This window comes from Pezoporus wallicus, unplaced genomic scaffold (genome assembly GCF_028554395.1).
Source record: "Pezoporus wallicus isolate ANWC-B61680 ecotype Strahan unplaced genomic scaffold, APGP_CSIRO_Pwel_v1 contig_4710, whole genome shotgun sequence".
NCBI lineage: Eukaryota > Metazoa > Chordata > Aves > Psittaciformes > Psittacidae > Pezoporus > Pezoporus wallicus.
The window spans coordinates 3,586,625-3,598,662 of NW_026640647.1; the positions used below are offsets into that span (position 1 = coordinate 3,586,625).

At 40.6% G+C, this 12,038-nt stretch overlaps 1 protein-coding gene across 12 annotated transcripts in view; it reads right to left on the minus strand.

Moving 5' to 3' along the window:
- The window catches only part of ANKRD44 (ankyrin repeat domain 44), a 140,659-nt gene that overhangs the window by 14,950 nt on the left and 113,671 nt on the right, over window positions 1-12,038 (minus strand). For 7 of the 12 annotated variants that reach the window (XM_057419934.1, XM_057419944.1, XM_057419935.1 and 4 more), the window contains exons 17-19: window positions 9,294-9,320; window positions 3,809-3,877; window positions 1,904-2,105 (exon numbers count right to left, since the gene is read on the minus strand). In XM_057419934.1, coding sequence (XP_057275917.1) covers window positions 1,904-2,105; window positions 3,809-3,877; window positions 9,294-9,320 — 298 coding nt within the window. The remainder of the gene's footprint in view (window positions 1-1,903; window positions 2,106-3,808; window positions 3,878-9,293; window positions 9,321-12,038) is intronic. The other 5 variants (XM_057419943.1, XM_057419936.1, XM_057419942.1 and 2 more) reach the window with 1 other exon arrangement.

The window sequence follows — 12,038 nt, forward strand, 5'->3', positions numbered from 1 at the left end:
GCAGGGTCCAGCTGGTGGTATCACTCTTTGTTCCTAAACACAACGTAGTGCTGTGAAATGGCCTAATAAAACCCATCAGCTGCAAGTGGCTTATGGAGTAGCTGGCGATAGGAGCTTTGCTTCAGAGTTAATTTCCACAGAACTCTGCATAGCTCTTGAATGGAAGCTTCTAAAATTACAACTTAATGGATATTAACCCAAAGTGCACTTATCTCACATTTGAAGACCTCCAAATTAATGACAAATTTCCTTTGCTAAGAGTTCATTCAACTTGCCTGTGCAGTGTTTTTCCTTCTGCTTAAGGCACATGGTCCCTTATCCGTCTATCATTCCCATGAGCAGAATTTCCTTGCCTTTTGTTTTGTTACCCACCTAACTTAATTTGCTTCACTGCACATTTCAAGAACATTTTCCTTCTGTCCCTGGGTTGTTTTTAATCCGAGGAGAAAAATTATCACAGACCAGAAAAGTCTATGGTGCATCTTCCTACTGCTTATACATGGAAGGCGCTCATAGGACAGTGATGCAGGCAATTAAAAAATAAAGATAGGAAAAAAACAACCCGCAATCGGAATTTGCATGAAGGTAAGAAATGTGCGTATTAAAATAACACCTTCTGTTGAACAAATCTACTGAATCTTATTCAAAAGATTTTTTCAACAAAGTTATATTTTAAGTCAGAGCTGCTAAAAAACCTAGCGGCAACAAGTAACTTTGGTACCATTTACTTTTCTCAGTATTACAGAACCCTCCCAACTCAGCTGTGACAAGAAACCTATGTCACTGTAACCAGATGTCTAAACAATTCAGAACCACTGCTATAGAGATAATGTACCAGACAAAGCCACACTGTTCATCATCATGACCCATCCCTGGTAGTGTTCAAGGCCAGGCTGGACGGGGCTTGGAGCAACCTGGTCTAGTGGAAGGTGGCCCTGCCTGTGGCAGGAGGTTGGGACTGGATGAGCTTTAAGGTCCCTTCCAACCCAAACCCTTCTGTGATTCTATGATTCTGTGTATATGTATTTTAATACAAACAAGACTAAAAGATAAACAGAAAGAAGAAAGACAAGCCTGTCTTAACTGGCAAATTAATTTGCCCTGAAAATGTGGTCCAATGAAGTATTAATGTTACTTCCCACTAGAGGTCACTGCTATGCTGCACTGAGCCCCTCGATGAACAGCCAGAGGAGCAAGGTTCCCTTTGGCACCCCTGCGTATTTACCTGTCAGGTACCTATTAAATAATAACCTTTAAATAAATGGCAAATTCCACATTCTGCAGTTAATCAGGCATGTTGCATTATTAACACTCAACACACAAGGAGTGGAACAGACTCCCAGCAAGAGCAAGTTCACAAGCTAGCTCAGGAGGAGGATAATGCCTGAAAGGGAGCTTATTTCTGTTATGTTGCCTCTGCAAAAGGATGAAAGCTTTGGACACCAGGATAATTTTATCACCAGTCAGAGCCTACCTGTACTTTCAACCTTTCTTCCCCAGGAGAAGCAGTGAGGCAAGCGTTCTCTCTTCCCCTGATTTTGTGGCCAAGGAACCATTAAAAGAAGGTGTCACAGGAGAAACATCACACATCTTAAAGGTAATAGAGGGGTGAAGTAAAGCAGAGGCAAGCATGTAAGGGCAGAGCAGTAGTGGTGTGGAAAAATACAGGATGCTGTGTGAGCGGGGACTGAACCTCAGCGACAGGGAAGAAGAAAACAAGGAAATGAAAGATAAAAGGTTAAATGTAGGACCCCCTCCAGCAAACAAGCAGCAGTCCTCAGTACATGTCAAAATCTCCTTCTTGTGTTTAGAAGAAATGTGCGTAGGAATAGTAGGTAGGTAAAGGTAACTGCTTCTGTGTTGTAGGGTTTATACCACAAGTGTAACATAAGATCATACTCACCTGAGGCGTGGAGAGGGGTCCTTTTGGTGACATTGTCTTTTACAATGACAGAAGCACCCTGGCTGATGAGAGCTTCCACACACTCTGCATGTCCCCTAAATGCAGCCAGGTCCAAAGCGGTGCGTCCCTTCTCATCCTTAATATCCAGATCTACTAGAGATTGGAGAAGTACCTCCAAGGCTTGATGATGACCATTATAGGCCTAGAAATATGAAATGTGTCACGTAAAGAACACAACTCTTGTCTTTGAAGAACTTTCATGTAAAATGAGAATAAAATCCATCATTGTCACAGCCTCCTGAACACAGCAGAAATTACAGTTTTCTCAATTCCTTATGACTCTCTCTTTGACTTGAAAGGATTACAGCCAAGAAACTTAAGTAATTCCTTGTGTTTAGGGAAGGAAAGTGCTCTAACCTTCTAATACAACCCAACGTGAGGAACTTCAGGCAACAATTTGCCAACTAGGCACTGGTGAACCAACAGTTCATTTTCCACATTCTACAGTATCTGTCAGGCAAATGTTTGCTCTGAAAGTCACATTCACTAGAGTGATGCTGGGCAGAGGTTGCATGGATCATCACCTAACTGTGTGCTAACTTCAACATAGCTGCTGGTCTCCAGCTGGACAAAAGCAATTCTCAATCCATATTTTTGTGCAAATACAAACACAAACTTGACCTGCTGTTTATAGCTGATGCTTCATGGATTACTTCTGCCAGTAGGATCATTTGCTAGAACAGGTACAGTGGACAAGTAGATGCACTTCCAGACCTACAGCCTCATTTGGGCCAACAGCATGAACACAGGTGACATTGTAGAAACCCAGTGGATAGCCCCAGAAACTGGAAATGCTTCATTCAGCTTTGCAGGGACTGCCCTGCTTTCATTACTGACAGACTCACAGAGAACATCCTCTTTCATTTATACATGAATGCATAATTAGTATTACCAGAGTTATATAAAGAAATAATTATATAAATAAGTATTATATAAAATTATATAAAGAAATTAATGAAACAGAAGAGAAATGCAAACATGGAGAAACACAGAGACACTGAATTTCAAGGGTAAGTAGTGGTGGCAGCAGCTTGCTGCTACTGACCATTGCCAAAAGTTCAAAAGAACAGGACAGTGCAGGGAGCAAAAAGTCATTTCACTGTCAGACCAAGACAGCTACTTAAGGAAAGCAAAGGTGAAAGTAGAAGAAAAGCAAAAGGAGATCAGGGCACAGGAAACCCATATCTCAGTAAATACTCTGACACAGTTGTCAGCTTTTCTTCTTCAGTACAATTGTCCTCAGTAAACAACTTGCAATGACCTGGTCTTCGACACAATGTGAGGTATCTATCTTGAAGGTGCCACGCAGACTGTACAGCCCTTCCTCTCCTTGAAAGGACAATAAAACTGGCTTTTTCTTCCTGTTTGTCTTGTGCAGTCATTCACTCAGCCATCACCACTATCATGCACCGTCACCTGTGGCACACTCCCAGGGCACTGCTGGGGGTTTAAGCATGCTTCCCCCTGCACCTGGCTGTGTACCAGACAGCGTTTTGTACTCATCTCCAGAACATCAGATCCATGATCAGAACCACAGGCTCAACCTCCGGCCCCAACTTTATAAACTACTTATAAATAAAAGTTGCAATCTTCCATTCAGTTTCACTTCAGTGTCTGTGTCTTCTTCTTACCCGGGTATCACAATCAGTAAGAACCAAACCAAGAGCTTCAACTGCCGAAAACATAATTAACGATTCCAGTCCACAACCTGTGTTTGTTACGTCTAAACCTACATCCTTTCCCAGCTTCAAAACAAGTCTATGATTAAACTTGCTTCAAAGACAGAGATTAAGGAATTATTCTAGCAGATGCTGATCAAACACTTTACCCAAGTCCCATACTTACAGCTAAATGCAAAGGGCTTTTTGTAGCTGCAGAATCGGATTCCTCAAACAAGTTGGTTTTTTCCAGAAGCTGGGGGAAAAAGAAGAATGACAGTCTCAAAACATCTTCACACAAGGCAGAATGAGTTCTTTTGGCTATACACCAGCAGACAAAGGTACATTTTTGTCCCCAGATGTCTGCACTGAGCATTGAAGGACTCTGAGGAATAAATACTTCACTACCTTTGCTGTGAGGTGTTTTTCAAGTTGTTCCCCACAGAGTAAAGTATAAAACTGGTCATGAACATCCTTACACATATTCATTAGTCTTCCTGAAATCACTGAGCCTGCTGAGGTGAGAAAGGAACCCTCAAAAGGCCTGATGAGTGGAGTAGGGCCCTCAGCAAGCTTATATTGGGGAACACGCAGTTTCATGGTTATGCAGGTAGTGCAGATGCAAGCCATGTTTGATACAGTGTTTAGGATAATTCTGATGCATAATTAGCATTAGGGAATAATTATAACTGTGCTGTGAGTCATTCAGTCATTTTTATAACTTAGCAAAGTAGAACCTGCCTTACAAAACACAACACATCCCTGAACTCTTACAATCATCTATAACATGCATCGCACTTTCGTATGTTCCTCTTAATTTCAGGGGTCCCAAAGTACTGAATTTCTATCCATCTAGAAGGAGGAACTATGGATCAGTACCACTTCACAACAGCACATGAACCCTGACAACTTACCCAATTGAGGCTGCAAAGAAAATCACACACAGTATTGACAATTCAACATTTGCAGAGCAGCACTGCTCAGGTGCGTGGCCTTTTAGTTAATAACTACTCAAAGAGTTAGTCTTCAAATACCTTTGTGACTGGAAATGAGCATTTCACAGTAAAATAGTAATGGGAGACTGTAAAAAGGAAAGCAAATCTTGTCAGGCAACTAGAACTGCATTGTCATGTTTAGAAGGTTACAAGTCAATTTTTCCCACAAGCTTTGATTTTTTGTTTTGGACTTGTTTGACAGAGCAAGGAATTCATGGAAAGACTGAAGCAGAGGAAGGGAAGTTTTTGTGACAATCTGGTCAATTCGAGGGTATGACAACATGGAAGACTCTCCAAAGAGACCAGTGAAAGCCTATGGTAGGTTTGCCTACACTGCAAGATGATGGCGTATCCTAATCTCTGATGTATACCTGAACTATTGGTATAACAAATTAAGTCTTTAATAGACCTATATCAAGGATTAATTTACCCAAAAATCAAACTGGAATACAAGCTAGCATTAATAATGCATAAAGTGTCAGAAATAAGGACTAATTCAAATCCTATGGAAAAAAAAAACAGAAAATTAAGCAGTAATTTCACTTCTTTATGTATTTTGTGCCTTGTAAAATGTCAGGACTGGGAAAGAAATGCGTGCTGATGCAAATAGCACTCATAAGCAAGTGGGTGTGTGCATTAAGAGGTAATATGAATTTTAACACTCCCTGCAGCTAAAGGGAAAAAAAGGCAAAACAAAACCAAGAAACCAAGACCCACACTCTTTTTTCCAGTAGGTTTGGGGCAGAGTTAGGAAACACATTTGGTCTTACCATGTGGAGCCACCTCCAGTTTAAAATGTTGTTCTTCTCTTATATAAGATAGCTATAAACAGGATGGAGCAGTGGCCAGCTCTGATTTTCTCTAGTGAGTAAACAAACTAGAACAAAATCCCACCGAACAAACCCAAGCACTGAGCCTGTTCCTTTGCCTGCCTAATCCTGGCCTTTCCTCCAAGTCCATAAGGCCAGCACAGCAATCTAATTTAATCACTGTTAATTGCATTTATCATCATCTGCTGAAATTCCAGGATCAAAATCTTACCAAAGGAATACTTCCCTAAACCTGTCAGAAGGCTCCAAAAGTCTCCTGGAACAAGGTACGTAATTGCCTTTTGAACAGATGAAAAAAACCACACACAAAATTGACAAAATTAAGGCTCTAAAAGAACAAATTGTGGGATTAGAGAGTCCCTCACAAAAGGCATCTCCATGGCTTAGAGTTAAAGCAGTTTAGGCTGATGCAGACGAGGCTTAATGAGCTTATTACTCATAAGGCTGAATGTCTCCATCAGAAAGTCAAGCGTAAACAAGAATTTCATGGTAAAGCCAGTAGCTCTCAGATATACAGCCGTGCAGCACAGGAAGGGAAATTATAAAGGAGAGTAAGAGAAGGAAGATTAAAGACACAGCACTCATAATTTTTCATTATGCCTTATCAAGCACTGCTTCATAATGATCAGAACTAAGACATCTGAAGCATAAACATCATGCGCAAAGAGACAAAATGTACCAGGTCCAAGTTACCAAGCAGTTCTCCAGTTTCATAAGTGTTTCTATGATTTTAAGAATGTGTTTACAGCTCATTAAATATACTTGTTATAAGAACACATAGAACAGTGTATCCTTGGGGGGGGGGCTCTAGCTCCATAGCGCTTCCATCTTAAAGTAAGAAGCTATCCACAGTTGCATCTGTTTTTACAAAGGTGAATTTATTGCTCAAAACCATTTGCCCTGACAGCCCATGGAAGCTCAAATCCACAGACCCTGCAGAGCAAACCAAGCGTGTCTGCTATGCTGCAATACGCATCTGCTGGCTAGAAGCTGGCCAATGCATCTCAGTGAAGACAAGCAAATAAGCATGAATTCCTAACAGTTTATGGTTACTGGTGGCTGACTGAAGAATGTCCCAGCATCTCTCACTAGTAAGTTCTGGTGCCACACATTGTGTCTTTTAGCTGATTACATTTCTACATATTGGTTGCCCGCAGATTTTAAGCAGATGTTAGAATTGTGCAGAGGCACTGCAAGTGAAATTGGTGGGCACTCCTCCTTCTCACTAGGTTATAACCTTTTAAAGGGTAAGGATACTCTTCCTCTCTGCTTCTGGGAAATTCCCAGCATGCCCCCTTCACTTCCCATAACAGTGCTATTTAATGCTGTATGTAATTATTCTGTAAAATCTTCCTCACACTCAGAAACAGGAGCTTGAATGCTTTGGGAGTGAGATGCAGACAAAGTTAAGATAAAACACGTCAATTACTCACTGCTATTGTTACAAACTAATAGCACTACAAGGCTGCTATTATGATCTGTCTTCTCTCCCCCAGCTCTGCATGAAGATCAATAACTTTTACAGCTCTCACAACTGTATTTGCACAGTAAGGGTATTTACAGTCATAAGAGGATTTGTTGCTTGCTTTTATTCTACAGCTACAATAAAGGATCATATAACAGGATATGGTGTGTGCTTCCTCACCACCTCCCACCATTTTTTTTTACTCATATGACAGTTAATGAGTCAGGATACTTCAAACCACAGACACCAACACTGGGTGCTATCTGAAATCCTCAGAGAGGACACAACATGTGATTCTGTACAAGCCATCGTGCAGCCACATTCTAAGGCACAGCCATTTAAGTGCACTGCTGGTAGTTATGTCAAAGGTTTGATCTAACTACCACTGAAACAAAAATGAGTGTTTTACCATGTTAGTAAGGCAATAATTTCTACATTCCATACTTCTGCACTGTTAATGAAATTCTCTGGTGCTATTAATACTCATCGTAAAATGGCAAAACACTAGATTACATGTGCTTAACCTATAAGTGGCCTTTACTCTGAAAGGTCATTAAGCAAACAGCATTCAGAGATTTTCACACATGCAAAGAGCTGATCAAAAGGCAATTAAGAAAAAAGAAGTAGTTGGGCATTGCTCATCTGCAATAATTGCATAGCAATGTAGCTTATCACAAGGTCATGCAGAAGTGGGGATTTGTAACCATTTTTAATGTCCCTTTCAGAACTGAACACAAATACATCAGGCAGGGTGTCACTTTGAATCTCATCTTCCTTAACAAATTGCCACAGATCATTGTCTCTACTGGGGAAAAACATACCAGCAGCAGCTTCTTTTAAATAAAGGCTTTTCCAGCATGTAGCAAGCACAAGACTGAAGATTCTCATCAGTTGTTTCAAATGAGACAGAAAACAGTAACAGAATTAACCTCTGGGGTACTTTATACCAGGGAAGCACAGTTTTAAATCTCAGAATTAGTCTTGACTGAATAATTCAAAGGTGAGTGGTACAAACATATCATCGTGGGGACAAGCAATCCTATAAGCTCTCTCCCGTATTTGTAAATACCAATGATCACACTACTTTAATTTGATGAGGTTAACACCAGTTCACATCCTTCACCCAGTGTCTGATATGTTTTCCTAAAATCAGGCTTTAAAAATCAGATTAATCAGTGTTTACATCAATTTCACTCATGTGTGTAGATTATGGGTGAAGTTAACATAAGCAACAGAAGTTTCACTGTGTCTGAAGAAATCTATTAGTTGTTCCATGCAACTCTTCCAGTACAAAGTATAAATACCCAATGCAAACAGGACACTTACCTGCCATGTAATAGAACACTGTTTGAGTCTTTAAACGTATCTAAACCCCCAAATTCCAGCAGACCTCCAGGCCACTGGCTGCTCTCTCGCAGGACACTAATCTTCTGTTGGAGCTCTTTCAATTCATACAAAATCATTTCATATAAAGCCATATAAATGCCATACTCAGTGGGTTATACAGGAGATTCTCACCCAATGAGTATTTACAAAAAGCACGACAGCTCCAAATGAGAGCAAGAGATCCTACCCAGTACCAGCCAGCATAATGTGATGGTCACTTCCTGGGATGTACAAGTCCAATTTCTTTGTCAGTCAGAGCAGAGATTTGAACCTGGAACTTTTACACTCAAATCATGTGTATTTCTGGCCAGAAAGTCTACCTCTGAGGTTCTGCAAAGCCTCATATGTTGGTTTAAGGACCCTCCATTGGAGCTTTTGTAACTTCTCATACAGTTGTGTAAAAGATAAAGGAAGGCTTTTGAGAAATTATTACCCTTAAGAAATTTCCTCTTCAGATAGAAAATTTGGGCACTGGTGAAATACAGTGACAGCCAATTCTTAAAATGTGCCTGTAAATGGTATTTCTGCTACTCTCCTCTCATTTGTGCCTCTACATACAAGTGCTTTTTAAATTTAGACTCACTTGAAGACGTGTCATTTACATCTCTTCTCTGAGCCACTTTGAAACTGGCCACAGACTTCCAGAAAACACACAAGTGTTGGTTCCATTTCACATCGCCAAATGCAGTTTACTTTAACATCCAGACAAGTGTCATGCCACTCAGGTACGTGCACTTGACTCACACTCCTAAGACTGACTGAGGAAAAGCAACAGACTTTCTAGCAAAGCTTAAGCCTGTAAGCAACAGCAAGAAGGAATTCCAACAGAAGTAGGAGCAGCACACATGCAGTTGCTTGAAGTACACGGCATGCTAGTTAAGAGTTGTGATTCTTCTTCCTCAGGCTTTATCAGAGTGAATGCAAGGATTGTGAAATACTAAGAAGTTCAAAGAAAAATGAAAATACACAACATGCAATCATTTTTCATTTACTCACTATATCCAATGGAGTTTTGCTTCCAATCTAATTAAAAATGTCAATTAGAACAATTAAAGACAGAAGTATTTAAGAATAATGGTAATCTGCAAGTGTTTCTAGGGTTTGTTGTTTTTTTTTTGCATTGATTTGTTTTTCCTGTACAATAAACTGCATTACAAGCACTGCACGAACAGAACCCTAAACCAAGACTTGATCCTGTGTGCACCCATCTCTACCTATCTATAGAATACTCCTGAAGCAATGAGACTGCTGCCTACTGCAGACAGCCACTGTGAATAGATACCAGTTGTGTTACTTCTTAAGGGAGGAGGGGAGAGAGGAAAACAGTAAGAATGCTTACGATCAATCTACTCAATTGACGAAATACAGACACAAAATACACACACTGTGGGAGACCTTGCCTGATGAAGTTAGGTTGCTTTGTAACCCTCAAATACCAACAAACCAGTGACAGTTTCTTTTTGAAAGTCTGCTCATGCAAGCAAACATCTTGCCTTGTATAAATATGCCTGATTACACCTCTAAAATCCCAGTGCCCACAGCTCTTTCTGAGCTACACAGTCTAATGCAATGCCATATGCCATCATCAAATGCCCTTTTCATTTGATTCAGTAGATTTGAGAGTCAGATAATCTTCACACATTTACATTTAAACACCACACACACAGATACACAGACAAGTATTTTAAGGCAACAGCAGAAGTCTATGACTTCTTCCAAACTGAAGGAAAAATGTCTCCTGCAGTTCTGCAATGGCCTTGTTATTCTCTGTCAGAACACAGCAGATAGAAGTGCTTTGCTTTTCCACCCCAGGAAAATAAATACATAAACTAAAAAATAAAGACCAAATCTGTCAGGGAGACGAAATAAACCTCCAAGATGCCAGGCAATACTCCTACCCTACAAGCCAAAGGGCCAGCAGGGTGCCAGAGCAAATGGTAAATTCCTGCACTCATTCACTTCACAAAGCAGCACTAGATGTCTAGAAAACGTTCTTAGGTTCAATATTATCTAGTTTCCAAAACATAAACTCTAAGCTAAAATGCACTGCTATAAGCTAACATATATCACCATACCTAGCATATATAGGCTCCTACTGATTGTTTAACTAGTGGGTATATCTGGCACTAATACTGACACTGAAACTCAAGTAATTAAATCAGTCTATCGTGATTCGGGGGGTTCTAGGACTAAAAGACAAATTAGATTTATTAAAATTATTTTCAAGCATTAAGTTCCTAAGTTCTTTTCCTTTTTAGAACCACTCGAGTTAATGACTTTGCACTTCTCCACTAACAAAGGAGATTCCATGCGGGAAAAGCTCTTATAGGTACAAAGTCATTCACTGCATGAAACACTATCACCACTGGTTTCAGACAAAACACTCCCTTTTGAGATAGAGGATGTTGGTCGTGGGGGTGGACAGGTATTTATGAAGGAGAAAACCCAGAATGTATCCCCAGAATAAAGAGATCTGCATCAGAAGGAGGTTTAGGGACTGCCACTTGGACAAGCATCTGAGCCAGATCCCTACGTGGCTAAAGGCTTTTTAACACCTATCCCAACCACACTTGTGATCCACTCATCACTAGTTACCACTGTTCTGCTCACAGATGGATGAATGAACAAGTTCTTGCTGGTAAGAGACATATATAATTAGTAGCAGCCACATCAGATTTATGGGGTCTGTGATTTCAATTCCTCCCCAGGCTAAGGAACCAAGTGCTTTGAAGACACAGTTTAACTATTTTCCCGTGGTAGCAGCTAGTCTCATAAAAGGTGTTTTCCTTCTCTTCAAACCCAGCCTCTCCCTCCATGGCACAGCCAAGGCAGCCTTCTGCTAGCAAGAAGTCTCCCTCTGCCCCTTCCCCCTGTCACACACAGATGTGCAAATCACTGTGCTTCAGGCAAGCAGACTGAAAACTGCCTTTCCTTTTGAACATGGTTGTCAGTGAAACCATGCTCTCCTCCCAGCTTCTAATGAATTAGCCCCTGTACTGATTTGATTTCTATTAGCCAAAAAGTGAATTTTATTTGCTGTTTGAATAAAGAGCAGAGTAAAAGAAAAGAATAACCACTGATTCTTACAGTCAGAGAAGAGGTTTCATTCCAGGAGACAGGCATTTCATTCTGTTTGCCCTAACACTGCACAGAAACCACTTTTTGCCAGCACAAAGTGCTTGACTGGCTCTCCAGACAGAACTTTAGTGTGAAATTACAATTTCAGTTTCACTCTGTTTGCACCAGTAAGGATTTTGTGATAAGAGATCACTTCAATGAAAAAAACCACCATAATTTTATTGCTTTCAAAGTAGCTTGGTGATGTGATCAGCTCTAAAGCACCAGCTAGCCATCAGGACCAATATCCCTGACTACCCAACAACGAAGAAGTCAGTGCTATGCTAACCAAACATGAGGTTATTTTTAGAGGCAGGGAAGCAGATGGGAGTTTCGGTTGCTTGTGAGCACACATGCCCACCATTGAGCCTTCATGAATGGCTCCTTACAGATGGAGAAAGAATTCCAGGATCTGCTTCCACTCTTCTATTTTTAGCATCATCACGTCATTCACTGCAGTGAAACAACCCCACTAATACCCCAGGCAACCTAAAGGTCCTCCAGGAAAAAGGAGTCTGTCATCAAGCTCTATGGTCGAACACACAAACACAGATTTTATTTGTTTGGGTCAAAGGATGTGACCTTTTCACTCTTCATGCTTATTTCTCCTAATACCTCTCCTCT